The sequence below is a fragment of the Chanos chanos genome, chromosome 3, assembly GCF_902362185.1.
Source record: "Chanos chanos chromosome 3, fChaCha1.1, whole genome shotgun sequence".
Classification (NCBI taxonomy): domain Eukaryota; kingdom Metazoa; phylum Chordata; class Actinopteri; order Gonorynchiformes; family Chanidae; genus Chanos; species Chanos chanos.
The window spans coordinates 15,848,425-15,875,728 of NC_044497.1; the positions used below are offsets into that span (position 1 = coordinate 15,848,425).

Below are 27,304 nucleotides of genomic sequence, written 5' to 3' on the forward strand. Positions count from 1 at the left end.
AGACATAACAAGAAAATTCAGTTCAATGTTTTTGAACGGTTTAAAAGATGAAGCTATGCAGAGAAAGCCAATATGCAACACCTCTGAAACGTGGAACGCAGTTATCTTAATTTTGTGACTGTCGACAACAGACACCAACAATAGACTTTAAAAATCGTTCCCAAACCCAACAAAACTGGCTTTGAGAATAATTTAACATCACATTACGAAAGAGTTTGATGGGAAGAACAGATATTAACAAAAGTAGAAAGAAAAGAAGAAAAAAAATGTAACTGTATATCATATAAATGTTGACATCAAAATACATTGCGTCACCTATGACCTAAGCATACTGTATCTTGATATATTTTAAGTGTCCGACCACGACACAGTCTCTTAGCACAGCTGGGAGTCCATCTCTCACTCTCTCCCTCCCTTCTTGGAATGCTTAATATTCCCATTCTGTCAGTCCAGATGTAAAGTCTTTGTTTTCCAGGATATGTTCCTGTGAGTAGATCAGGAGGCAGCCAGGGCCTTGATCAGGTAGAGTTTGTCACCCTGCTCGCTGGTGAAGATGGGCGCCTTTTTGTAGTGTTCCACCAGCTCCTCCATAGAGTTGAACTTGCGTTGTCCAATACAGTAAAGGCTGTCCTTCAGCTGCACCTTGAAATGCTTGTTTTTGGATTGGGCTTTCAGGGAGATGGAGAAGTCATTGGGCTAGAGAGAGAGATAGAAAGAGAAAGAGAGAGAGAAAGAGAGAATAGGAAAAATAAAGTTTAGGTTTATGAACAGAGCAATATCTTAGAATGTGATATCACAAGTGATTGGCTCAAGGATGTTCAACCCTGTATTTAAATCTGACATGAAGGCCAAGCCTTAGAGGGTTTTTTTTTTTATTCATACCATCCACAAGGTTATAAAATTAGTACCTATCAGTTCCAAAAGGATCATAGGCAAATGCCCCTATACTATGATAAGAAATCAGATATAATCAGAGACACATCATCATATCATCAGATAATATTAGATATTAACCAACAACACTGGTTATAGCCTTAGGAGAGAAACTCACTGAGGACTCGCTGTCTCTGATGAGGAAGTCTCCCTCTGTCCCTCGTTGGTTGAGTGCCACCTCGGCCTGGTGGCGCGTCACCTTCCCATAGTACCACTGCTTGCCAGCGAAGCGCCCAGTGGATGATGGTTCGATGTAGTCACAGTCAGGTGTGGGTGGTCCAGCGTTGCTGGCCTGGTTCTGTGTCTCCTGGAGCACAGTGACGTAGTTCTTAGGCACTAGGCCCAGCTGTCCATCAGCCTTGCGGCACTTCCACCACTCCGGGTCATTCTCTGGCTTCTCCACCACCTCCATCACCTCGCCCTTCTCGAAATTCAGCTCTTCGTCGTTGGCCGAGCTGAACGGGTAAAGGGCCTGGACCGTGTGTAGCACCCGGTTGCCGTTGGCGCTGTGCACCACCGCCGCCAGCTTTTCCGACAGGCCGGCGGTGTCATTGCTGCTGGCCGAGCCGTCGGCGTCCTCCGTCACGTAGTTGGAGGGGAACCAGCCCGAACGGCCGTTGTAGCTGCCCCGCCACCAGCCATCGCTGCATTTCTCCATCACCACGACCCGCGTGCCCTTGACCAGAGACAACTCATCCTCCCGCTCAGCGGTGTAACTGAACTTCACCAGTGCCGGTAGGTTTAGGTCGTACAAGCGCTCACCGTTGTCTGAGTAGAAGTCGGGATCAGCGTTGGAGGCCACGTCCCTCATTCCTGTTTTCCGTTTCACCTTCCCAATCCCTGCAGATACACAGATACACAGGGATGTATATATCCAAATCTTATATATGGTACTTATTACTGTATAACTGGATTCGACTTAATGGGATCCTTACTTAAGACCTGACCTACAAATTTTTAACATTTACTCTTCTTAACTGACTCATAAGTATGCGTGCATGGACTTTATCATAATGAGCATTAAGTAACTTATTATCCATTCAATAGGCCTACTGCATAAGCCCTTCTTAAATGAAGTTATGTACTCTCAGGAGTCTTGGAGCTCATGCACTGACACACTCATGAAGCTTAGTTAATTAAGCTGTCTCGGCTCCACGTTGTTCTACTGTGTATATTAAGTTCAAAAGATGAACGTTTCGCCTGTTTTTCATATTTACGTGGAACTGAAGCAAGTCGGTGTCAGACTGTAAACAGCCCGTGACAAATACAACAGAACTAAAACAAATCCATAATTTAATGAGAAATCCCCTGAAGATCAAACGTAAGCTAACAAAACAATGCATATAACCATCTGTGCTGAAAAAGAGTGTTGAATGACAACCCGTTCCTCCACTCTAACCATTCTTGTGGGATTAATCTCTGAAAGCAAATGGTAATGTGGTTTGATACAGGCACTGACAGGCAGGAGGTGAGAGAGATGAGAACTTGTTTAAACACATGTTAAAGGACAATGATTCTTGTCTCGCTCTTGCTCGCTCTCTCACACAAACACACACACACACACACACACACACACACACACACACACAAAATCGGCTGTCTCTTACTCACTGGATACAGGAGCTCTGAGTAGTTCAGTGAAACTGAACGGCATTCTCCGAGTATGAGCCAAAACAGACACATTTCAGTACTCTTAGTCACAATTTACCCTCTCACTACCGAAAACACCAAGAACCAGAGTCACATGTTACCACAACAGTATCATGTACCAACTCAGCTGTCCTGTCTTTTATGAAGACAAGAGACATGATTAGATTATCAACAGTGTGGTTACGCTGACATACACTTTGTCAGCTTGACAGTATCTAGAGAAGTAGTAGCCTGATTGTCAATTTATAAAAACTGTTCAGCCGAAACTTAAGGGAGCAGGCCTTACCACAGAGGGGTTTTTTTTGTGTGATTTTAGCCTCCCTCTTCTCTGAGAGTTTTAAGTTAATATATCAACTCTAATTTTTTGAAACAGTATGGCTTTGGGGGAAGTTCTCCTCCGCCCTTCCAGTTCCGCAGCAGAATTAACAAGACATCTTGAGTCATGCATTGTCTGATTCACTGTTGTTTTGGAGGCAACCATATGACCCAACACATTCATGCACCACGAGCCAATGTTGTCTTAGAGCATAACCCAGCTCTCTGCCTGTGACTGGATTGACTGTTACGCCAGCTGTCAGCCCTCAGGAATGGGTGGGAAAAGAAAAAAAAAAAAAAAAAGAGAGAGAGAGAGGGAGAGAGATTGAGGGAGTGGAAGAATTAGCGGACAAATGCTGGGCTGGGTCGGTGGGAGCTGAAGAGGATTCCACCCTGTCACACCACGTTAGGTCAGGCCAAATGGGCTGGGTCCTGAGGATTACTGGGAAATATCTGACCCCCTGGCCTCTTCGACAAGTTGCCGGCTTTGGCAGGAGTGCGCAAATAGTGTTATGGTTATGGAATGTCCACTTGGCAGTGAGGTGTACTAGGATCGGTCTGGAGCACCAGACATGAAATACTCTTGCTTCTCTACCCAACACCATGCAGCCAAAAAAGAAAACTCCAAACTCGTATGTTAACTAAACATGGTAAGCAGTCAACCAGTCATCTCATCACCATCAATTACTGGTAATGATCTGTTGTGCATTCTTTCTGCTTTTCTTAGCATTATCTAAACGGGCACTGTCATCTGGAGCTGGCAGAGGGATTTTTTTTTAAAGGGAGAAATGACTAAACGAAAACAAAACTCGACGACGGTGACTGCAGGTGCAACCCTCGGGACGGCCTCTCGCTTAACCAAATGGAAATGACCCAGTTAAGGCCGGGCGAGGGTTAAAGGTTAACACCGAGCGAGAAGTGAAAAGCTTTACTGAGGGCTCTTCCTGCTCGCAACAAAACTCCTTATCACACCTTTCATCAGTGGCATCCACTTTGAGTTTCCTGCCGGCCCTGACAAACGGCTCTGCTTTGCATTACAAATCTCAAAACCAACACGTCTGCCTTCGGCCCAAACCCCGCTCAGGCCAGTGTATGTGGATCAACGTTTTTGTCCTGCTCCGGGTGAAAAGGGAGAAGATGTGACGAGGCAGAGTATATACAGCCTTATCTGGGGCATCTCGTTGAGCAGAACGTGTCCATACTTGTCAGTTCAAAAGGAGTATGAACTCTCACACAGCCCTTAATGGAAGTCAAGTCTGAGCCTGGGTTGTCTAAGGTTTGAGCTTTCCTGATCTACAAGTTCAAATGCATCTTCAGACCCCAACTGGTCGTGCCGAGACCAATTGTGCCAACGCAGACGTGATTAATCGGGTTTTAACGGTTGCCATTTTGTCGCCAGCGTCGCTTCCTCTCATGGAGCCCATTTTAGTCACGGCAACACCTATTCCAGATTGTTTAACAGGCATGGAGAATTAATGAGAGGAAAAACTTTCACTGTCTAGAACCACCTGTCACCCACACAACATGCCAAAAACTGATGAATCGCCATCTGTAGTTTGGCAGGAAGATTTCTAAGACATGGTGGATGACTATCTCCATAGCAATATAAAGAACACCAGTAAGCCAAATAGTTTATCTGGTAATTGTTTGGTTTATGTGTGCGCCTGTTTGTGTGTTATAACCATTCCTCCCACATTTTATGTAGTGGTAAGTATTGTACCAAAACTAAAAGGAAAAAAAAAGCGCTACCTCATCAAAGCATCTTCTCGTTGATCAAGCTGTAAAAAGTAGAGCTGGAAGAAAATGAGTGCATTGTATCAATCTTTTTTTTTTCCCTCAACGTCAGCAAGCCTTTCCTGTGAGTCTCCTGTGAGGTGGATGCTCAGGAAGGAAGCCATGTTGTTTTACGTGGCCATAAATCAGGAAGAGCCACTATGAATGATCATTTTGTTTTCCTCTGCAACTTTTCTACTGGACAATTGCAGTTTTTTTAAAAAAAAAAAGAGGAGAAAAAAAAAATCACCAGTACTTGCCATACAAGATGGCCAAAAGTTTGTGGCACAAACACTTCTGACATCACACACCATACTGTGGTCGGGATGGCTTTTCTTTTTTTCTTTTTTTCCAGTCTTTCTGTAGACTTCCCTCCATTTGAGAGTGTTTCCGTCTCATGAAACAACACCAAGATTATCCACTTCCTCTGGGCTGAGCTTCCTATTGTTGACTGATACAACCGAGGACAGGTTTATTTTAATGCACAATGAAAGACTCCGCACAAGGCCCCCCAAGAGATGGCTTGAAGACAAAGACAATTGGCAGCACAAAAACCAACGACCACTCTGACTGAATGAAATCAGCATTCAGTATTAAAGAGCCGTGGCTAAGAGCAAGGCTAATCATAGGCGTATTAAGGCCAACACAGTCTGTGCTGATGATGTCTTGATGAGGGGCAAACTCGTTATATTTAGCTGCCAGCTCATTTATCCTGGGCCTGAGTCACATGTCAATCACACACACAGACACAAACACACACAGAGACACAGACATAGAGATGCAGTCATTAAGACAGACCATTTGTCAACACAATGTGATGGAGGGGGGAAAAGGCTTAACAGACAGTTCAGTCTCACAGTAAAGGAAACAAAGCCCCCTCTTTCAACTGGAGAGGTCTCTAACATCAAAAAGGCTCCACACAGTCAGTCACCATATTCAAACTACATTTTGATATAGATATTCTTTTAATACTTATCTGGCTGACTCACAAGTCTAAACAGACAACAGACAAACACAAGGGTAACCACAAGAGAGAGCCCCTTAAAGCCCACATGCAAATGGAAGATACATTCTGAATTAGCCACAATGTCTAAAAAAACATGTAAGCGCCTTTCAAACAGGCAAGTGTTTATTACATTTCAACTTCTGGGGCGCAATGACTAGAAAAAGCACAAAAGGTTCCTTCGGGCTAGTGGGTTTCTACCTGATCCCAAATGAATGGTGTATATATGCCCATATCAAACATCTGGGCTTGTTGTAAAGGAGCTGGGTTCATAATCCGGTCTGTGGTCACATGAACTCTTCTGGGAACCACATGGGGTCAGAGCCCCTCCACATCCAGCACACACAATGAGCCTTCTGGATGTTTCCACCCATCCAACACTTTTATAGATGCTGGATACACTTCAGAAAAAGTGGCAGCCACCATTTCCTCTTACGCAATCATCTGGCTTATAGGCCTTCAGCCCCACAACTCACACTTGAGAGAAAAGTATAAGAGAGAGAGAGAGGGGGAGGAAGCTGTAAATAAGAGGGGAGGACAGATTTTGAATATCTATGAGAAAAAACTTCAAGCTTATTCTCTGTGTGTTTTTGATTACTTATTCTAAGTTGGCCAAATGAACTTCAGACAGCCATGACAGACAGAGAGAGAGAGAGAGAGAGAAGCAGGAAAGGGGCAAACAAACTCACGACAAGGCTAAGATTCATACATTTGTGAATCAGCAGCACTGGTTTCCTCACTTCCTCTCTCACTAGCTCAAAGAGCTGGGGAGAAATCTGTCTCAAATTAGACAACTTCCGCTCCCTCCAGAGGTCGAACGACAGGAAAAGAGGGGGAGAGAGTAAAAGGGAGAGAGAAAGAAACAGAGACCTAATGCTTAAGTTTTCTCATCACACTTTCTAATCTGATTTCTTAAAAGTCTGAGAATTTAACTCCTTTATGCTCATGAGTACCTTAGCTAGATCACACTTCATGCAACTATCCATCCATATAAAGAAACATACACAAGCCTTGGTCCTGCAGGTAGAGGCACTTCAATCATTATTCAACAGTAACACTGATTACAAAACATGGTTCACCGGGCTTTTAAAAAGTGTGACAGCCTTACAGACAGGTATCTAGTGCCCATGGAAATGCTTCGCAACAACATTCCGCTGATAACTCTCTGAGAAGGGGAGATATGAACTCCAGCTTCATCAATCACTGCAGACAGTAAAGATGACACAATGCCTGCAGCACAGACATCTGACAGACATCGCCCAACTGTGACCCTCTTTCATGAGGAAATCCCCCCCCCCCCCAACCCCTCAGGGGAACATAGTACAGAACTGTCTAGAAAAAAAAGAAAAAGAAAATGGCCCCTTAACGTCGGCACGACTACACAACCGACGGGTCTGACGGTCGGTTATTAAAGAAACTTCTAGCACAGACAGGTTGGAAAGGCTGCGTATGTGTGGAGAACAAGAGCTGGAGATCTTCACACGGCGATGATTGTAGTGTGTGAGAAGCCATGCAATTACAGGCTTCAGCAGCAGCCCCCTCACAGCCCTCCCCGCCCAGTTTTAGCTGCTGCCACTCCAAGCAGACACTTAAAAAAAAAACAAAAAAAAAAAAAACGAAGAGACTTTTTTTCCCCCTCCACAGACAACTTGTCTGCTTTTTCATTACCCATTTCCACACCTAAATGAAGAAAACAAGAATCTCTACAAATCCACACAACTCATTTATCTAGATGCTACCTACATTCAGAGATGGACAAACCGATCAGAGAGAGAGAGAGCCGGGAGAGAGGGGGGAAAAAAAAGAGCTGACAGCCTCCCACCCAACTGAGAGAGAGAGAGAGAAAAAAAATCCTTCAAACTTAAGAGACAGAGAATTCCAATCAACTTCAACAAACCGTTTTTTTTTTCACCAAAAATTTTAACAGAAAAGGGTTCAAGTACAAGTTTTAGACCAAAGAAGCCAAAACTTACGGAAGAAATGTTTGAAGAGGTTAGCCATATCCATTTTGGGCTCTCCCGGCAACTCAGCTCTTCCCTCTGCAGCTGTGCTGCTATTCCATGTGAAACACCCACCAGCGACCAAGACTGCTGGCTGCCTGCACAACAGTCCAGCTCCCTGCCCATGTGACATGCCTCAACCAATAGCTTGAGTCCTGTCTTTTGGCAGCTAGTCTGCCCCACAAACAGACACTCTGTTACAAACACACACACAGACCCACATACACACACACACACACACACACACACACACACACACACACACACACACACACTCGTTTCCTTGGGAGAGGAACGAGGTAGTCTAGTCCTTAGGAAAGAACCACATCTACCGCTGTTTCATCAGCCACTGCAGCAAAGACAGAAGTCGCAGACGGAGGGATTTTTTCCCCTTTTTCTTTCTGCTTTTTTTCTTTCCTTTAACAAGTTTTGTAGGGGATTATCTGACTCACAGCTCTTGGTCATATGATTCAGTGTGCCTGTTAGAGCAAGCTATAAACCAAACCCACAAGATTCATGAACTTTAGAGTCCATCTGCCTACAGCTTGAAGTGGGACACTTTCATAGTCCATCATAGTATTTTAGCCACAAGAGGGAAACACAGAAACAGTATGCTTACGACACGTTTTCCTCCCTACCATCAAAACAAAAGAGAGAACCGAGAACAATTGCTTAAAAGTTACCCTACTTTTTCAGTTCTGCAATACAAAAATTTATTTTAAATCAGCAAACAATATGATATGCATGTTCAACCGTATCACCATTTTTAACTATCTGGCCTTTAAGGTTTTTGTGAGTGTGTGTGTAGGTGCGTATGTGTGTGTGCGTGCGTGTGTGTGTAAAGCACAGTTAAAAAAGCAGACACGGCTCTTTCTGAGGGTCTAACACGAATGTTACTTGTGGACAGGACGGTATGAGAAGTAGTCCACAGCAGTTTCTCCTGACCACACACACACACACACACACACACACACACACACCCTACAACCTTTAATAACTCACTGTTAAATGCTCACGTGCAAGTGATAACATTTTAATGAGAGTTTAAACTACTGAGAGAGCGTACCATGCCTGCAACACACACACACACACACACACACACACACACACACAATACTCTCAGCAATGGGAGACATCTTCCTGCCTGTTATTTCAGTACACTGAGTCAAAAGGTAGTGTCAGAGTATGAAGACTTTGACCACAGCTCTACCACCCCCACCCCCCCAGTCACTGAACACCCATGAGATATGAAGGATAACAGGAATACCCTTCGTATGTAACAACACACTTCCAAAGGTCCTGAAATGTACGCTGTGCAATCGTCTCAACGTTTTTGGAGAAAAAAATATAAACTGAGAATTCAGTTCAGTTCTGAAGCATAAAACAGAGCTGACTGGACCTGATTAACAGTTCTCAGACAAGGAAACCGAAAACACAAAGTGGACTTGTATATTCATATTAATAGCCATACTAGGCCAAATCTGCTTAAAATTCAATACACATATTGAAAGGGACAAAAAATTTACACCAACAAAAAAAAAAAAGAGAGACGTGCAGCAAAATAAATAAATAACTAAATAAAAATTCAGGAATAAGCAAAGTCTTTCACTCTGCAAAAAGGTCTAATACCCAGTAATGAGAGAGTGGTAAGGAGCCCCAGGCTAAAGGATCCCTGCAAAACATGACTTTAGTGTTGACAGAACTGACATCACCTGCACTGTTTGCTTTAAGCGCCTGTGTGCTTCCTTTCCGGTGACTTTGCCCCGAGCAGGGGGAGGGAACTCTGGAGAACCTGGAGGTCTTCGAGTATGATAAACCTCGTCTAGACAGGACAAGAACGGGACGCCTCTCATGGATTCTCTCGAACTCACCACCTTCCTGAACCCCTGGCATAGTGTGTGTCATCAAAAAGTAAAAACGACATTCCTCCTTCGCTTTTACTATGTACAGGACAGCTGCTGAGGCTTAGCCATTTTGAATTGTGAAAACAGGCATTTAACACACGCATACAGGTTCACAAGTTGGCAGCATTTTGTATTTCTGGCTTAGTGACTACTGCACATCAATAGTTTAACAGGGGCATGTTAGGCCAATGTCAAATTATTTGATGTAAACTGGGAATTCCTGTGACATGAATACAGAGTGATCTGGAGCTTTGACCTCAGAGTGATTTCCATCTTGTTTAAGGTGTATATGAAGCTCAGAACTATATCATATGAAGTGTATGGGAACTGTGGTCAGTACCTCCATCCACTCCTATGGCTAACTCTGCCCAAAAAATGATGACGCATAGCTTAACAGAGTGAAAAAAAAGTCAACAACAATAATAATAATAAGAAGAAGAAGAATACATGCATACAAGAACAAGAAATTCTAAGCCAGACTTACGGGACAGAAACACATTTTCCCCCCGTACTTTCCGTATCATCACTGCACAGTTGGTTGCCACTGAGATACTCGACAAATCGATTTTCAGGAGACATCGTTAAGACATACATTCTCCAGATACTACTGGAAGAGTGTGTTTGTTTTCATGTTAGTGTGGTTGGCATTTCAGAGGGAGCAGGCCACTTCATGTTCACGTACTGTAAGAATTTAAAATTACAATGGCAAGTCCTTAGGACGGTTTAGAGCGCGTTTTGAAATACGGTAGTTCTCAAGTGCAAGTGTTTATTCTATCATTAAAAATATCTCATTCACACTATGTCACATTCACATGACACCCACTGATTACACTCCCTTGACAAGCGCAAAATAAACAGATCTTACCCAAGAGAATCCCTTATCAAGCTCTCAAGCTGGTTTCTCAGTGTCGTATGGCGTATGGAGTGAATTGCAACCTATAATTCATACACTCTTCAAGGGACATTTCCTGTGATTTTACCTTACACCAATGTGGTCACAAAAGTGACAAGAAAAAGCAATGACCTACATGCCAAACCACAAGGCTCCTCTTCAGTGGCTCTTGTTACTCTGTTTATCTGTGTGCAGACTTGCTGCAGCACAGATTTCACATGTGTGAAAAATGCACACAGACTTTGGTGTCAGCTGTGATCTGGCAAAAAGTTGAATGCACGTTAAGTACCGAGCCTTGGATGACCTGTGGGAACCTGGTGAGATGCAACAGAAGATGCAAACTGTGAGACAAAGCCTCTCACCTAGTGTGTCTTTGAGGTTCTTGACAATAGAGGCCTTCCTAGCGCTGTTCTTCCTCTCCACGTAGTTGGACGGTACAAAGCCCGTCTTGTTGGTGGCGTTGCGGACTCGCCACCATGACTTGGAGTCATCCAGAAGCCACAGTCTCTCATTCTTCTTAATGTCCAGCTCTTGGTCCTGTTGGGCTATGTAGTCAAACTTGGCGATGACAATCACCTCTTCTGTCATCTTGGCACGACTTCAACACTAAAGAAAATTAAGGTTGAAAGAGACACAGTATTACCACGACAACAACATCCACAACAACAACAACAACAAAAATATTATCAAATCAATACCACTGTAGAAGATATCAAAGGTCTACCATACACAAAAAAAAGAAGAAAAAAACAGATTGGTTTGGCCAGCAAAAAGGTTTCTGATAGTAAGCGTTTTTATGAACGAGGAAGTACTGTGTCAGCACCATGCTTATGGCAGATCAGGAAGCATTTGATTCCACTCTTAAGTCAAACTCTTATGCACCACTGAGATGGGGAACCTTTCCATCAGAGAAGATGATGGAAAGGTCTATTTCAAAGGCCTTTCCTAATATTTTAAGACAAACTTTGACTGACTCCAAAAGGGCCTCCTCAATTCATCCTCTGTGGAGTACGTTTTGCAATTTCAAGCCCAGAGAGAGAGAGAAAGACAGAACCATTTTTTTCAAAAGGACGACCAAACAGGAAGAAACGAGATATTTCCACGATAGCGACTGACCCTGACAGGTGATTAATTTTGGAGGACAACGCTGCATTAACATACAACACTGACTCACACAGACGCTCAATCTCATAGAGAGCAGAGACAGGTAAACTCACAGGAATACAGCAGTCCCCAGGGCCTCATACAGCTCCACCAAACAAACTAAACTGTCAGAGTGCATCAGCCTCAAAAGGCATCAACATCCACTACATCTTTACACTCCTGATGTACCTTTATGTGGCCTGCTTTTCTAATGGTCCCTGAGCAACTGGATCCACTTTGTCTATTTAACTCCATGTTTAAGTGACTCTAATGAAAGCAGATCTGCATAAGGAACAGCACTTGTAGATATTTCTCAACCAAAGGCAAAAAGGGGACTTACTGAGAGCATGGATGGAATTCTTACCTGTTCTGCATCAAAGCTGTCAACGTCAAAGTTGAGATGCTCTGGACACCTGGAGGAGATAAACGGTGTGAGTGATAATAGTATCTTTTTACAATGCAATAAACCTCAATAGACATCAATAACTCAATAAAGTCACTGTTAAAAAAAAAAAAAAACGCTTCAACACTTGTGAGTGTCCAAAACCCTCTGATGGAATCTGTTATGTGGGACACACCCTTGGACAGAGATGCCAGTCAAATACCACTGTTTATTCTCCACAGACAATAATCTCCCCATCGATTGTGTGCCATTTGCTTGAATAAATACCAGCTGAGGGTGACCATTGTTTTCAGTGCTCGACACTAAAGGCTGCCAAAAGATGGTTTACAGTGTATCGGATGATCTCTGCATTCTTCACACAGCCAGAGAGAAGCCTTACTTCCTCTAGAACAAGGGCCAGAGATTGTCTATTGTCCAAATAGTGAATCAGGGTGATGGCAAAGGAAGAAAAGTTGGCTGATACAAAATTAGGGCAAGCAGACAGTTAAAACAGGACGTGAAATTTTATTCGAACTGTCTCACTCCAGGCACAGACCACGCAGGCTGCACTTAAGATTAAGTTATTTAACGTCAAGCGTGGCATACAGCCTGCGACGGGTTGTTTTCGAAAGCATAACCACGGCTTTCTTCCTCCGAGTTTCTCACATCAAATGCTCGGCTACGAGATATCCCTACAGACAACTGAGCCCAGTCAGTCAACATCAAAGCTTCTGCACCAATACGCACAAAATACGGTTATCAAACTCCACACTTTCAAGGAAGCAAAGAGAACATACTCGTCAATCATAACATCGGGTTCAGTGTGTTAATGCCACATGATTAATATGGGGACATTACAGAACCATAAATGATGTTGTCAAAGAACAGATGTAACCAACAGAAAGCCAGCTACATGACTAACTCGTGCTTTTGATACTCATTAGGGAAACTGGAATCTTTCAACAACACCAAGGCAAAAATATTACAAAATCCTAAATCCTGGCGGTTACCCTAAGACTTCAAGATGTGTGTGTACAGGACAACCCTGAAACGATGAATTTCAGAGTGAAGATCTGGGTTTTGATAGCGAGGTCTTCACTGTTCACAGCTTCTGAGTTCTACTTGCTCTGTCTTAGTTCAAATCTTTATGCTAACATATATATTTACAAGGAACGAGCTAGCTAACATTTAGCTGGTGAAGAATCAAAATGAGCGTGACCTAAACAACTTCTCTGAATCTGAAAATTTTTAGAACCACGGCTGAACCTTGTTGAAATGACCTTAATCAAAAGAGTGCTAATTATACACAACAGTCAACCAGACCACATGATTCTGATGCACAAAGGATTCTGAGGCAGTTTACAGATACATTTTATCACACACACACTTACACACACACACTTTCTAGTTTGTTAAATTTCTTGTTCCATCTCAAATCACACATCTTTTTTTAAGTAAGTAACAGTTTAATAACTCGTTAAGTATGTGTTGCAGAAGTAGTTATCTGTTAGAATTATGGTATTTTAGATACCGTACCGATGAAATATATAGCTTTTGGTGAAAATATATTAAAACAAGCATTAAATTAATTTACATTTTTTCTGATTTCATTTCTTTATGGAACTCAAGATCATCATGTATCAATACAAGTCAAGGGTAACTTTGAACCTTGAAATCTTACATACATATAACCCACATGCATATACAAGTGGACACCATAATTATAGATTTTGTGGTCTGACATTTGCAAAATGTCTCTTTGCACGAGACAATGTGACACGTCACAGTTACATTTATGTAATGTGACAATGCGGGTTAGCTCAAATACAGTTGGATAAACCTTCCTCTCACATGCACGTGCAAATGTTGGAAGAGTTTGGCATGTTGTCTGGGCTTGCGGCATGTCAGTGCCTGTATGCTTCTGCAGGCTATTGCTAATTAAATTAATGAACACTGGGAGGCTATATTAACAGTACTGCATGAAAACAAAAGCCTTATTTTTCCTCAACTCAGAGAGCCCACCCCCCAATTCCTTCATTGATGAAAGCCAAAACACAGCTAACTCCCACAGCATGACTATAGTGCTAAAACCAAAAGGAGTGTGTGTGTGTGTGTGGGAGTCGAGGCCCATCATCCACCATCAGCTAGCCTAATCTCCTCGGACCTCAGAGTTTCTTTTTCTCCTCCCTTCTTCAGTAATCTCATCCGCTCTGCTGCTGCTGCTGCTCTCTCCTCTCTGCCCACCTCCCCTCATCCTCTGCTTTTCTCTTCACTCCCAAATTTCAATCCTTCATCTCTTCCTCCGATCCCTCTTTTCTTTTTTTTGCATCATTTGCACGTAAGTGTTTGAATCCGCCCCAAGTGGAGCCAGGGCGCCTTCCCTCCGTGCGGTCTTCGGAGGGCTCATTGACAACATGGTGATTTAAGACGGCGCACAGATGTGGACGGTATCACAAAGTTGAGCAGCAGATGCTATAGTCTAATCTTGCAGCTGTGCACGAGTGCTGTGGTGCTTTGCTCTGTCACAACTGAAAGAGAGAGGGTCGTGTCGGTCAGAGCTCAAAGGGCGCCCATTAATCTACACACTCCCTTTTGGATGGTGCCTTCTGGCACAACAGATCAGTATCAAAAGAGACCGAACGAAAAAAAAAAAAATCAGACGAGTTAACGGCCTGTAATTCAGCAGCTTACTCCAGAGCCCTTTTAGCATCTTCAGCAGTGTTAGTGATAGAAACTGAAGTCACTGAAGTATAAGTGGTTTGGGGCGTGTTTAGTATTTGTAAACATGCAAAGAATGGCATAACTCAAAACTCGAAGACATTACAGAATCAGAGGTCGCATCTGGTGAGAGCAGACATTATCTGATACGTGGAGAGTTACGTGGAAACTTAAATCTGCTGTCCTGTAAACCGTCCACAGTGACATTTTCATCTATGAAATTCAACATGAACTCACAAAATGGTTTTTCATAAATTTGTAAATTCCCATACACTGACACACACAGAGCGGGAACAAATAAATTCCCCAATGTCTTAACTGCACTTCTCCAATACTCTTGCACAATAATCAGCATAAAGGGGAAGTTCTTTTTTGGTGAACCAATATCTCCTGAGGTCTGTCACTTTTGCGTTAAAACCCAGTAAGTTTATCAGTAAAGGGCAAGGAAAAAATCAGCGACTACTCATCTAGTCCAAGACCAACTGAGCAGAACGCTTTCCTGTGACAACCAGTGAGAGCAATTTTTACCAAATAGGAAGAAAAAACCCTCTGCTGACTTGTACTTTGACCCATTAAAAATGAAAAAATGTTTACTGTTAACTCAGTCACCAACAGTAAGCATATGGTAAATCATCTGTTGCCTGCTTTAGATTACTACAGGAAACGAGCCTCTCTGATGAATAATCTGAAAACGAAGCAGTATTTTATGGAAGAGGAAAAAAAAGCGCGAGGTTATAATGAGACCACGTGTCAAAAAAGGTCACCAGCATCAGTGTTCCATATGAAACAATTCAGTGTCTGGGTGTGGATTATGACCTTCACGGCATGGAAGGAGGGTTGGAGAAACGCTTTTTAAAAATCTGAGAATTTTAACTTCACAGTTTCTGACTTGTGTCTTATTCTGTTCTCCCTAAGTTTGACACTGCCACGGGGCAAGAGATTCAATGTCTGACATCAAGTAGTAGGGCCCAGACATTAACATTTTGAAAGCAGAATCACGGTTAAATAGAGAGATGCGAAATAATATGGTCGCTTTCAATTTTCACTGTAATCCCTGGCAGATCAGTTAAGTAACACTGACTCTAAGAGCCAACCACATGAGCCCACATGCTGGTGGTCTATGGTAAGATCACAGTCACTGGAGGAAGTGCAAAGGCCAAAGTGAGTGACACCCGAAAAAACACACGTAACACTGGGCAAGAAAACAAACCTAAAATGGCTTCCCCTTCACATGACTGAGGTGTGAGCGCTCAGCGGTCCAGAGTTTTGATGACTGTCTCCATATCAAAATCTCATGCCTCCCAAAAAGTAAGAACATCAACTTCTGTCCTCACGCGGCCAACCAATACAGAACCTTTGAAGCAGATCAACACTGATATTGCTGGTGAGAGCGTTTTTGAGATTTACGACTGTCACATGTGTCAAAACCACCCACTGAAATTAAAAAAAAAAAAAAATAGCCTAAATTAAAAAAAAACAAAAAAAAAAAACTGTCGCATCAATTTTGGGCTCAAGCAGATTTCCGATTGTAAGATGCTCTGCTTCTTATTTCAAATTCAAGTTCGAGTCTTTCATACAAACCATTCAGAGTGCGTCAATCTGCCTGGTATTTGTGACGAGGAGGACACACGACTTTCGGGAAGCGGCCTACCTTATCAGTGTAGGACAGACTCCTGAGCCAGGCTCCAGCAGTGGGCCAGGGGGTCACCCGGTGACATTATCTCCTCTCTTCTCACACTCCTTTGCTGACAGCTCGCTTCATACTACACAGAGCTCACAGTAATCTCACAGGGAGCACACTCACCTCACAGAGCAGCAGCAGCGATAAAACTACAAAAGCCGCTCTCTTGCAGTCTGCTGCTAATAAGAGAAGATAGAGGAGAAAGAGAGAGAGACGTAGAGCGAAAAAGAGAGAGAGAGAATGAGAGAGAGGGAGAGAGGAAGGGGAGGGAAGACCATGCTTTTTGCAAACCGAAACAAATGAGGTCTACAGCTGTCATCGCAGTGTTGCAAGCTTCACCACAACAAAGTGCACCCCCCCCCCTCCCCCTCCTGACATGTAACATTACAATCAGATGCTGCAAAGCTTCCTCCACCTATTGTGACTGCATTTGGCGTTAGTGTTTGAGTGTGTGACAGAAAGGTTCACCACATCCTTTATCATTCTTCAGCGACTGCTGCCGCTAGGGCACGGGGTTGCCGTGGCAACGGCTCTGTGACTGACAGTAAGAGAATCCCACCCAAGAGAACTAAAACATCAGGGAGATTCTTTTCATGTCTGCCCAGTGAGACCATTATAATCCACAGAGAGCTGGAGCTGGCCACTGACAGATATTGATTAATGACGGAAAATGGGATTAATGGGGGTTGAAATTACTGGGTGATGCCGAGCTGCCCATTGCGGTATTCTGAAACTGTTTTTATTAAGCTTCTCGTCCTATTCGCATGATGAGAAATGAGCAGTTGAATAAATAAGGGAAACTAGCTCAGTGATGTCGAGGCAGAAATCATTCAAGGATCTAACAGGTCATTCATCTATTCGGCTGACGGTTATGGCCCAGGTCCAGCACGGTTCCTCGGTTAAATGAGCAATGGCAGAAAGCGTCAGCTTAGCGGTAGCACTGGCATGACAGGAGTGGCACGGAAGTGTGGTGGTTCAGCCAGAGTTACACACAGACACTGTAACTAAATCCCCCTGACAGTCTGACTGAATCGCTGGGCTCTGGAGCCTGCTGGAATGTGCTCTGGGTGTTTAGTCCTTCCAGCGCCGTTTCACTTCCTCCAACACGTAGCGCACATGTAGAAAAACGCATACATGTTTAAACCCTTTAGGACAGAGCTTCCATCAAGAAATCAGTGAATGTCACAGAGGCACAAATCAGCCGAGTACAACGTTGTGTGATGCCCATCTTTCCTTTCACATTCACACAATCATGCTGTCTTCTGATAGCTGCTCACCGCAGTACCGATGAGCTCATTCTTCACAGTGAAAACCTAAACTAGGATCAGAACATCTAAGGTCATGGATCTTTTCTGGCAGGCGAGCAGATGGGAGAAACCAGTCTACACTGGGGGAACGACTGAGTCGCAATTTCTTTTTATTGTGTGGTGCAAATGGGAATGACTTCACATCCTAAGTCAACATACGCGCTTATCTTTGCTTTTGATCTGAGCACTATTTGCAACTAGCTTGCCGCAAAAACCATGAGATAAGAGAGGCCTTTCAAAATCGATCCATCATCTTTAAAAGACCTCTGGGCACGTAACATTTGAGCCGAACCCGAGAAAAGCCCGTACCGTCACGGCCCAGAAAGCCTATATCAAATCGGCACAGCTGAAAACACAAGGTTTTATCATCCTGTGTCATTTATATAGCCGTAACGTTGAGCTGAGACTTAAAGCTGAAATCCGCGCCGCGGTCGCCTGTTATTTCAGGAGGAGAGCTCCGCTAACGCAAGTGTGTGAAAGGGGTTCGACAGCCCCCCGCCTCAGGAGAATGCCTTCCAGAGTTTATTAAGCCTTAAATAGAATTCCATCTGGATCAGGGCGCTTGAGAATGACCAGAGATTTGCTTTGTCAGAAGCCCAATGTGAAGAGGGGGGGGGGGGGGGGGGGGCTTTTTCATTCCTTTCACATATTTAAGCGATGTATTCTGTTGGCATGGGGTGGCTGTCAAATCGCTGACCCAAAACCCACTACAACGCTGAATAAAGACTCCGGGGGAAAGAGCTGGACAGTTTTTATGGATTTCACCTCATCTCTGAAGTCAAACCCTGAAGCGTCTAAACCACTGATGATGTGTACAAACCGATATTTAGACCCATTTCACAAATCACTTCACATTAAACGTTAACACAGTCAGGCTTAACACTACATCCTCATTCCTGATTCTGATGATAAGGATACAGCCACAGGTACTAAATGGAAGGTTGCGACTGTGGGCCAATCAACCGTGACGCAAAATCAGACAATGCCTTTGTTTGTGAAGTCGGCTTTTTCAATACCGTCTCCTGTCTCTGGGAGGGACACATGTCTCTGTCCTGTCCACTCTGCCCAGCCTTTTCACCACTGGCCCTGTCTGCCTTTCATATCGGCCAAAAACAACAGCTTCCTCCTGTCCCTCTGGTCGGGATGTGAGAGATATAAAAATAAACTCAAGTCTTATCACATCAAAAAATACAGCAGGGGGAGTCCCAGTTCGTCACCGAATTTATTAAACAGGAGTAAAACTTAAAAGAGAGAGACAAAGAGAGACCTAATTAATCTGTAGCCCTATACTACCAGGCTTGTGCTCTTATGATTATAACTATGGTTTAGTTTGTTTGCTTGAATAGAAACAGGAGAGTTAGCATTATCAGCACAGAGCAGCCCCGAGACTGTGGCCCAAACACAGAGGCATGAAAATTGCCTTCTGAAAAGAAGAGTTAGTCTTAATTTCACTTCTTAGTTGCTCAATGTAAAAACAGAAAGGTGTGGTAGGAATGGAATGACGATGACGAACAACGTCAAGCTAAATCAGAATGTTTGACGACAGAGCGCTCTACACCTTCATTCACCGCAGCATATCCGGAAGAGTTCACTGCTACAGACAAAATACCAGCTCATTTGAAAAACCAAACAGATAAAGGACCCGGAAAGAGAGCGTGTTTGAAAAAATGAAATGGACACAATGACTTTATCTGTGCCACCATGCATTCTGACAGATCTCTGCCTCCAGCCACAACTTGGCAAATCCACGCAGGACAGAGGGCTGAACACACATGCTTGATCACGCACAGCAACAGGAGGTTTCTGTTGTGCACTCCACAGACACGTCACAGAGCACAAACAAATAGGAAAGGGGTTTCCAGAGCAGAAAAGAGATGCTTGAAAGAGTGATGAATGAAAAGCACAAGTTTCTTACAATCACACACCTGCTTTACTTCTGGCAGCGTGCCGTTTACAAAACCAGGTCAAGGTACGTTAGGCTACACGCCCCCACCCCCACTCATACACACACACACACACACACACACACACACACACTCATACACACTCATACACACACACACACAGCGCATGTCAAACGCTGTTCCTACCCATCAAACACATACACAAACATGAACATCCCTCCCTCTTGTGCCAATAAACACAAACATATCAGTGTGAAGAGCTAAGTAGCCAACGCTGACAATGATGTTTGTGATTCTAACAAAACTCACTTTTCCACTGCTAATAACAATTTAGGTTATGCCAAAGTCTAGGCCCGGTGAGTTCACAACAGACTGTAAGATTATAATTTCATTGTTCCCTATTGGTCAAAAAGCCTTAAAACCACAACAGAATATAAACACATCCTAGAATACAGACTTAATACATCAGCATAAAAGGAGGAACTGAAACCAGACAACTAAATAATAAACGGCCTTCTGTGGTACAAAAAAATTTCAATTCGATTTTCCAATATTACTTAACACCGGCAAAGATTTTGATGCGTCTAATTTTCACCTGTGAAATACGCTCCAGTATATAGAGAATGAAATAAAACACAGACAGACATCTCGAGACAAAGTCATGAGAACGGGAAATGGCTGCCTTTTCCAGATTGACCCATCAGGTTTCTGAAGATGACCTTCACCAATGAGACCCATGGGACCCCTGCCTCATTGGTCACTCACTCTCCTATACCACTACAGCTTACGCTTTTCACTGTGTAGAGGAAATCACTGCAAATCCTGTCAGACAAACATCATTAATAAGAGAGAAAGAAGTGAAAAGAGAGTTGCGAAAGTCAGGCCTAATGTGGGTAATTCAACCCAACAAGGTTCCTCAAGCACAGCTTGACATTTGATCTCTTATTTTAAACCCGCTGACTTTATCGCCAATATCCTGATTTTACTAAAACATTAGCAAGGTTTAGGAAGCAGCGTTCACTGGGAGAGCTGATAACAATGATCACAACACAATGCGAGTCACTTCAGTGAGAGGGAAAAATTCTGTCTGTCAACATTCTGTCTGTACGAGAATCACATCTTGTGAATCTTTTAAAACCCTCTTTTCATTTGTTAACATTGAAATGAAGCCCCAAAGCACTTAAGGGCAAAGCGTAAAAAACCACAGACTGGTCGAAACAGAGAATAAAATGAGGGGGAAAAAAAACACTGAACTGAATTTTTCCAGGAACATTTCGCTGACTCTCTTGGCAACAGCAGTGAGGCTGTGAAAACACACGCACACATACACAGTAAATAAACGCCACGTCACAGCAGTGTGACCAGTGATGGACAGGATGAGGAACAAGGTAGGGGGCCACAGGCAGCTGAATAGAACTGCTGTTTCTCTGTACAGGCGGGGGGGGGGGGGGGGGTAGATACAGCGTGAGTACCCATTTCTGTCACTTCTGTAAACCTTTTGCTCCATGCTCTGGGGTGACTTTTCCCCCCTGAAGGAAATGACACTTTATAAATAGCTGCCCTAATACCCTTTTCCCTCCCTGCCTTCTACTCCAATGCTGGCCTGGCCTCTGTTCTCGGTAGGATCCAAGGTCTCAGACAAAATGTCTCTCTCTCCTCCTCTCTAATGAGAGACCGCGGAGAGATCTGTCAGTGCGACAGTAATTACCAAAACTACACTGTTCACCAGCTGTAAAAGCCCCCCGCATCTCAGAATAAACCAATGCACATATGCACACATACAACATAAACGCAGCCGTCCTCATATCTCATCTCACTCCATCCGTTCTTCGTACTTTCCTTTTGAACGTACCTCTTGTTCACATGTGCACACCTCACTAAGTCACAAAGTCTGAGCAGCACGGTGTGAGCAAGTGAGAAAAAAAAAAAAAAGATTTGGATTTGAGAAGTTGCCAAGCAACTTTATGCAGTTCCCAAACACTGAGTATTGGGTTACTGCCTGACTACATTGAAAAGTAGACTGCCTAGAATGCAATAACTGTAGTTGTGCATCCCCATCCCTGTAATTCAGACAATACCTATAGCCAAGTCATGACTGGTCCAAACGTCTGAGCGTTACTTGGCTCAGCCTTGACATGTCGCCACTCAGGCACAATAGATATTGAGTCACAACAGAGCCTGATAACTAGGCCCCACCAGAGAGACTGTTATTTTCACTATGTTCACTATGAGTCACTATGTTCAACTAGAATTTGTGCTGTGCTCGGGCTGCTGAAGCACTTGTTCTGCTGTTAAAACAGTGGATTCCACCGCAAAGATAAGCAGGTCTCCTAACTCCTCTGCACCTGCTGCATGCTGGTTTGGAGCATAACCTAATTCATATAACTGATATAACCTATATCTGACTTTTCTAAGCCAAATAGGTGTCAATCAACTATAACTATATTAGACAGAGTTTGCTAAACTTCATGTATTCAAAAATATTGATTTTTTTTTTTAAAGGTCTTGTGCAATTGAATTGTTGAGTTTTCACAGGCACACAAGTAAAGTGCCAACCGCACACCTGGTTGAGGTAATTCACAGGTGTGTTGACTGGGAAATGTCGCACAATACTGCTGGCACCACCTTTTTCATAAGTGAAACGAAAGTCGGAAAAACACAGTTAAAAGTGTTGACAAAACATCTGACACTACACAGACCCTCATTAAATCTGGACTCAATTTACAACCCAGTGCAACATTCAACATTTAGTTTTTCTATGACTCTGATTCCTCACCTTTCACTGAGAGGACAGCAGAAGCTCTTGGATTCAAGAGTTGGAGGCTCAGAAAATTCTCAGTGCTGAACTGCAATCGGGAGGGGAGGGGGGAGCCGATTACATATTATGTACACCAACCTCATTAAATAACCCTTTTTGGTTTATAACGTAAAATCAAGTACTGGTGACAAATCACCTAAGATTACAACATTTTCTTATGTAAAGATTAATTAAAAACACAGGGAGACGTTGCCAAAGCACAAATGCAATACCCAGGGTAGTTCAATAGCAGGCTAGCTTGATTTGCTAGCATGGAAAACGCTAGCTACAATCTCAGTCCCAGCCAGTTGGCAACATAATAAAACTAGCAAGCATCCACAGTGGATACAGATTTTAATAGGACGTTATTTCACAGAGACTTATGTGTCCTCCTGTGCGAAATTACGTTTCCGAGACCAGACGAAAAAAAAAATAAGTTTGTGCTTTGAATTACATGATTTGTAAGATAATTTACTAAGAACTAAAGGTAGCATTCCGATGCTACTTAGCAGGCTAGTTAGCTGGCTAGCTGGTTTTCCTAACATTGGCAAGGAAGGTGGTGCAGGCATTTAAGTCAGAAATGGTCACAGAAAAAGTATTAAGTTTTACCTGAACGGCGGTCGGCCAGTACTCTGTCACCAAACGTATAACCACGAATATGAACTTAATAAAACTCACGAGTGGAACAATAAAGTAGCTGTCTTATAGGAACTGTATCACAGCGGTTCTCATTATTTGATGGAATGGCTTTCCAGAATCCAGCGTGAGAAGTCCACCTCTATCTAACTTGTTCCAGGAGGCACGCCATCTGGGTTCCCATTGGCTGTTTGAGGTCAAACTCTCTATTCATTGGCTCAGACTAATGTCCGTCATCTGAAAAGCGTTCGCATTGCCTCATAAATTGGCTCTAGATGCTATGTTGGCATTTTCCTTTCACCATCTGGAATATCGGCCGCATTGTCCATTTGTTTTTGTTTTTTTAAATCGCTGATCATTTTACTTTACTATTTTCCGTACTCTCTACGTTTACACCCCGTTACATGATTAATGACCTACACGCATGTCTGAGATCTAGGATGACCTGATAATCCGTATTCAATAAGGTCCGGTCCCCAGCTGATCTGGCCAATTATGTAATCATAATACGCCCGCAGTATTTAAAGTGACCAATGTCACTGTACTAAGATTTATTGGAAACGAAAAAGCCCACAGAAAATTTGCAGTGTGAGTTTTTGTGATGATGATGATGATGATGATGATGATGATGATGACAATGGAGGTGGTGGTCATTCTTCTTCTTCTTCTTCTTCCCCCTACCTGCTCATACTGCTAATGTTAAAGAGGAACTTAGTAGAAAGAAGAGATTATCAGTAGAGGCAGGATTAGTGTATGTTTTGAGCGCACATATGCACTAAAATGAGAGTGAGACAGAGGGAGAGAGTCTCTGCTGATGGAGATGGAACTATGTGGAGGGCTGCTCGGCACACCGCAGGATGCAATCTGTTTCCTGCACAAACAGATGGACCTACTGTACATGTCTCATGCCACCCCTTCCTTTCCCTCCACTAATCTTCATGCCACACATGAGCTTTGCCGACATTTAGTCTAGCAGAGATGAACCATACACGCTTACTTACAGTCTCGTGAATGTTCACTTCGACAGGATTAAGGAATTTATTTAATGAGCTATTGCTATTAGTCATTCATAGACCATTAAGTCTAAATAACTGAAATATTAGCCTAAAAGAGAAAATCAGTGCATGTTTAATATACTTACATAAACTGTAACAAAATACTTATTTTTGGTAACAGCACTTTTGCAAAAACAGGCATATGTGGATTGGTCAGTACCTAAAATAATAATTTTGATTTTACCAGATACTCAACAGACCTGTTGTATCTCTCGATTATGTCTTTTGTCCTATATTCTGTGGTCTGAAATACTATTATGTCACTGCTCATAGCGAGAGAGAGAGAGAGAGAGACGCACGATAGCCAGAAGATTATCATCTAGTACACCACTGTACCGGAAACTGATTGGCTGAGGTAATGTTTGGAGAGCACAGTAAAACTGAAAAAAAGGGGGGAGAAAGACAAATGACAAAGCACTGTGTTCAATGTGTCTTTCTCACATTAAAGAAGGCTGTGCCACTGCAAATGTGCCACCTGCTGGACCCTCTGGGACATGGCCATGTAATATAGCTGTTTCAAATAAAATCATATCCTCGGGCTGGCTGAATGTTCTCAATAGCACCATTTTCAGTGTTGCAATAACTCCAATTTAAGTGAAGAAACCTGTTGAGAATCATAGTATTGCTGCTTTAATTTCACCTACATAGTAATGAAAAAGAAAAAACTCCCTCTCCAAGAATTAACATGATATTGTACACAGTAGAGGCTCAGCAGCTGCTGTTCTACTGTGAGAGGGATTTAAGTGTCTGTCACAGACTATTAGTATGATGGCACCGAGAAGCAAAACAGAAGGGATAATATAGTTAGAGATATTTATGCAATGTCAGGAAGGGAGTGTGTACATCATAAAGGAAACAACACATATTTTAGGGAAGTTACAGATTCATTTTTGAGAACTGCTGTGAATATGAGCTATTGGACCCAAGTATGTGAGCAGTGGTTATGCTGATTTTTTGGATTTTTTTTCCTCAAGGTACCAGGCAGCTTTTAATGTTTTGTATGACTCACAATTTGTTTTAGCTTGGCAATAATGGAGGTGCCCCCCACAGGTTGAAAAAGGGTGAGAGATTGACTCCCAATCTCTAAATGCTAAATTCTCCTGTTTTCCCTTAGTTTGGACTATTGATTGCCCATAGTAAGTACACGATGACAAAGAAAATCAATAGCAATTCATTTTTAAGAAAATTACCTTGGGTTTCTTGCCTTCTGTGAGTTTATAAATATGGATGAATTCAGTTTAAGAGGATTTGGGGTGGTAAGATTAGATAAATGAAGGCAAACTAAACCCAAAAAGAAAAACCCTCACAGATTTGAAGTTTTGCAAGGACAAGACCACAATGTGATAAAGAAAACTGCCCTACATTTACATATAAACCAACGGTTCTGGATCTGACTCAGTTTGTCCACATCAAAAGAAACTGCCCCAGAGACATTCTCTGGCAACCAATGCAGACAGAAAATCAATGCTATCAGAGGGAGGAACACTGAACACTGTGGACCATAATTTTATTTCACACATTAACAGATAGCAAAGACATTACACCATTGGCCCTTGACTTTTAACAACACTATACAAAATAAATAGATATATATATATATATATATTCAAACATTCATTGATTTCACATGGGAGGGATGGGGGGAGTGTGGGAGAGCTGAAGAAACACCACAATCACACACATATGCACACACACTCTCACACACTTATGGCACACTCATTTGATTGGTGAGTCTAGAATCTCTTGGTAATCCTGTCGTATAGCCCTTCCAACCCAGTAGAGCTTGACTCCTGTGAGGACAAAAACGCTGACCATAATGACCAGGGCACCGATGACATCATAGGCTGAAGGGATCATGCGTAGAACAATGAGCTGCAGGAACATAGCCACCACGATTTCCAGATGCTGTACAGTGCTGACGAGAGCTGGGTGGAACTTGTTCAAGGCATAGTAGACACCCAGAAAAGCTACAGTAGAACAGATGCAGATACCCACCAGGTAGCCCCAGGTCTCCCCATCCAGGGGAATAATGGGCTCCTGCATAATGAACATAGTAGAGGCTCCCCACACTGTGCCCGTCCAGCCGAAAGTGAAGAGGGCCGTCCACATGCTCACCCGCTCCTTGATGGCCCTGTAAACGATCATGGACAGGGCCGCCGTTAGACCCGCCATCACCGTCATAGTGTAGCCAAAGGCTTCTTTCCAAAATCCAAGGGCAGACTTCTCCTCATCAGCGATGTTGGGAATCATGACCAGGCACAGACCGAAGACGCTGCCAACCACCGTAACCACATCTGTGTAGCCCAAGCGCTCGTCCAAAAGCAGAAAGGCCAACACAGCACTGAAGACTGTGGTGGTTGCCCTCCACATGATTGTACCATTGCTTGGTGGCACAATGGCAAAGGAAGTGTACGCACATGTAATAGAGATGACATTGCAGACTCCATAGAAGAAGAGGCGGAGCCGGTAGCCCTTGGGACCAAAGGGAGCCTCTTTGTAGTAGAAGACGACCACTATGGACAAGACTTGGATGACAGAGCGAATAAAGATTAGCTCTAGGGAGGGCACTTTGGAGCGGTCAGCTGCCAGACGGGTTATGAGGGCCACGCAGCCATGGGCGATAGCAGCTCCGAACAGTGCTCCCCAAGTTACGCGAGATGCCAGGACTGAGGCTTCGCCGAAACTCTGCAGCTGGCTACCCACACCTTTCTCCCTCTGTTCTGCAGTGGGTTTTGGTCGGGCATCCATAGTGCCAAACAAAGTCCTGCCTCGACTGCTCTCCGATACCAGTCTCTTACTGGGGTTGTTGTCAAGGAAGGAGCCAAAATCCTCAAATGATGGGGCATCATCATACCCCTCATCCCCCGGCTGTGGGAAGTGTGTAGCATATTTCACTGTTACTGTGTTGGGATGGATCTTCACACGTTTCTTTGATCCATACTGCTGACTAGAGGGAGATGTATCCATTTTTCCTCAGCTATGGGAAAACTGTGAAATGAGAGAGAGAAAAAAATATTACTACCAGATGGCACAGTTTTCCCTCTCCATGCGTACATTACTACACATATACAGACTGCAGTGCATATGATGTCTCAGACGTTAATACACCATCTATCAAACAGAAAATACTGCACATAGTCTATATACTATGTGTAAATGGAATCAAAATAAATCTGAAATCCTAAATTCCATGTTTAGAATTCTTATAAAG

General features: G+C 43.2%; 2 protein-coding genes across 3 annotated transcripts; both read right to left on the reverse strand.

Annotated features, from left to right (window-relative positions):
• Positions 1-3: 3 nt before the first annotated feature.
• On the reverse strand, positions 4-23,112 carry nck1b (NCK adaptor protein 1b). 2 transcript variants are annotated; one of them, XM_030768907.1, is made up of 5 exons: positions 23,012-23,112; positions 11,978-12,026; positions 10,833-11,076; positions 1,052-1,773; positions 4-696 (listed from the first exon to the last, which is right to left on the reverse strand). In XM_030768907.1, the coding sequence occupies exons 3-5, from the start codon at positions 11,056-11,058 to the stop codon at positions 496-498; spliced, it is 1,149 nt and encodes a 382-aa protein (XP_030624767.1). In that variant the 5' UTR covers positions 11,059-11,076; positions 11,978-12,026; positions 23,012-23,112; the 3' UTR covers positions 4-495. The 2 variants fall into 2 exon arrangements, with proteins under 2 accessions (XP_030624767.1, XP_030624768.1); XM_030768908.1 differs by lacking the exons at positions 10,833-11,076; positions 11,978-12,026; positions 23,012-23,112 and adding an exon at positions 7,648-7,718.
• Positions 23,113-25,809: 2,697 nt separating this feature from the next.
• On the reverse strand, positions 25,810-27,060 carry slc35g2b (solute carrier family 35 member G2b). Its single transcript, XM_030770051.1, has one exon. The coding sequence runs from the start codon at positions 27,058-27,060 to the stop codon at positions 25,810-25,812; it is 1,251 nt and encodes a 416-aa protein (XP_030625911.1).
• Between the last annotated feature and the right edge of the window lie 244 nt (positions 27,061-27,304).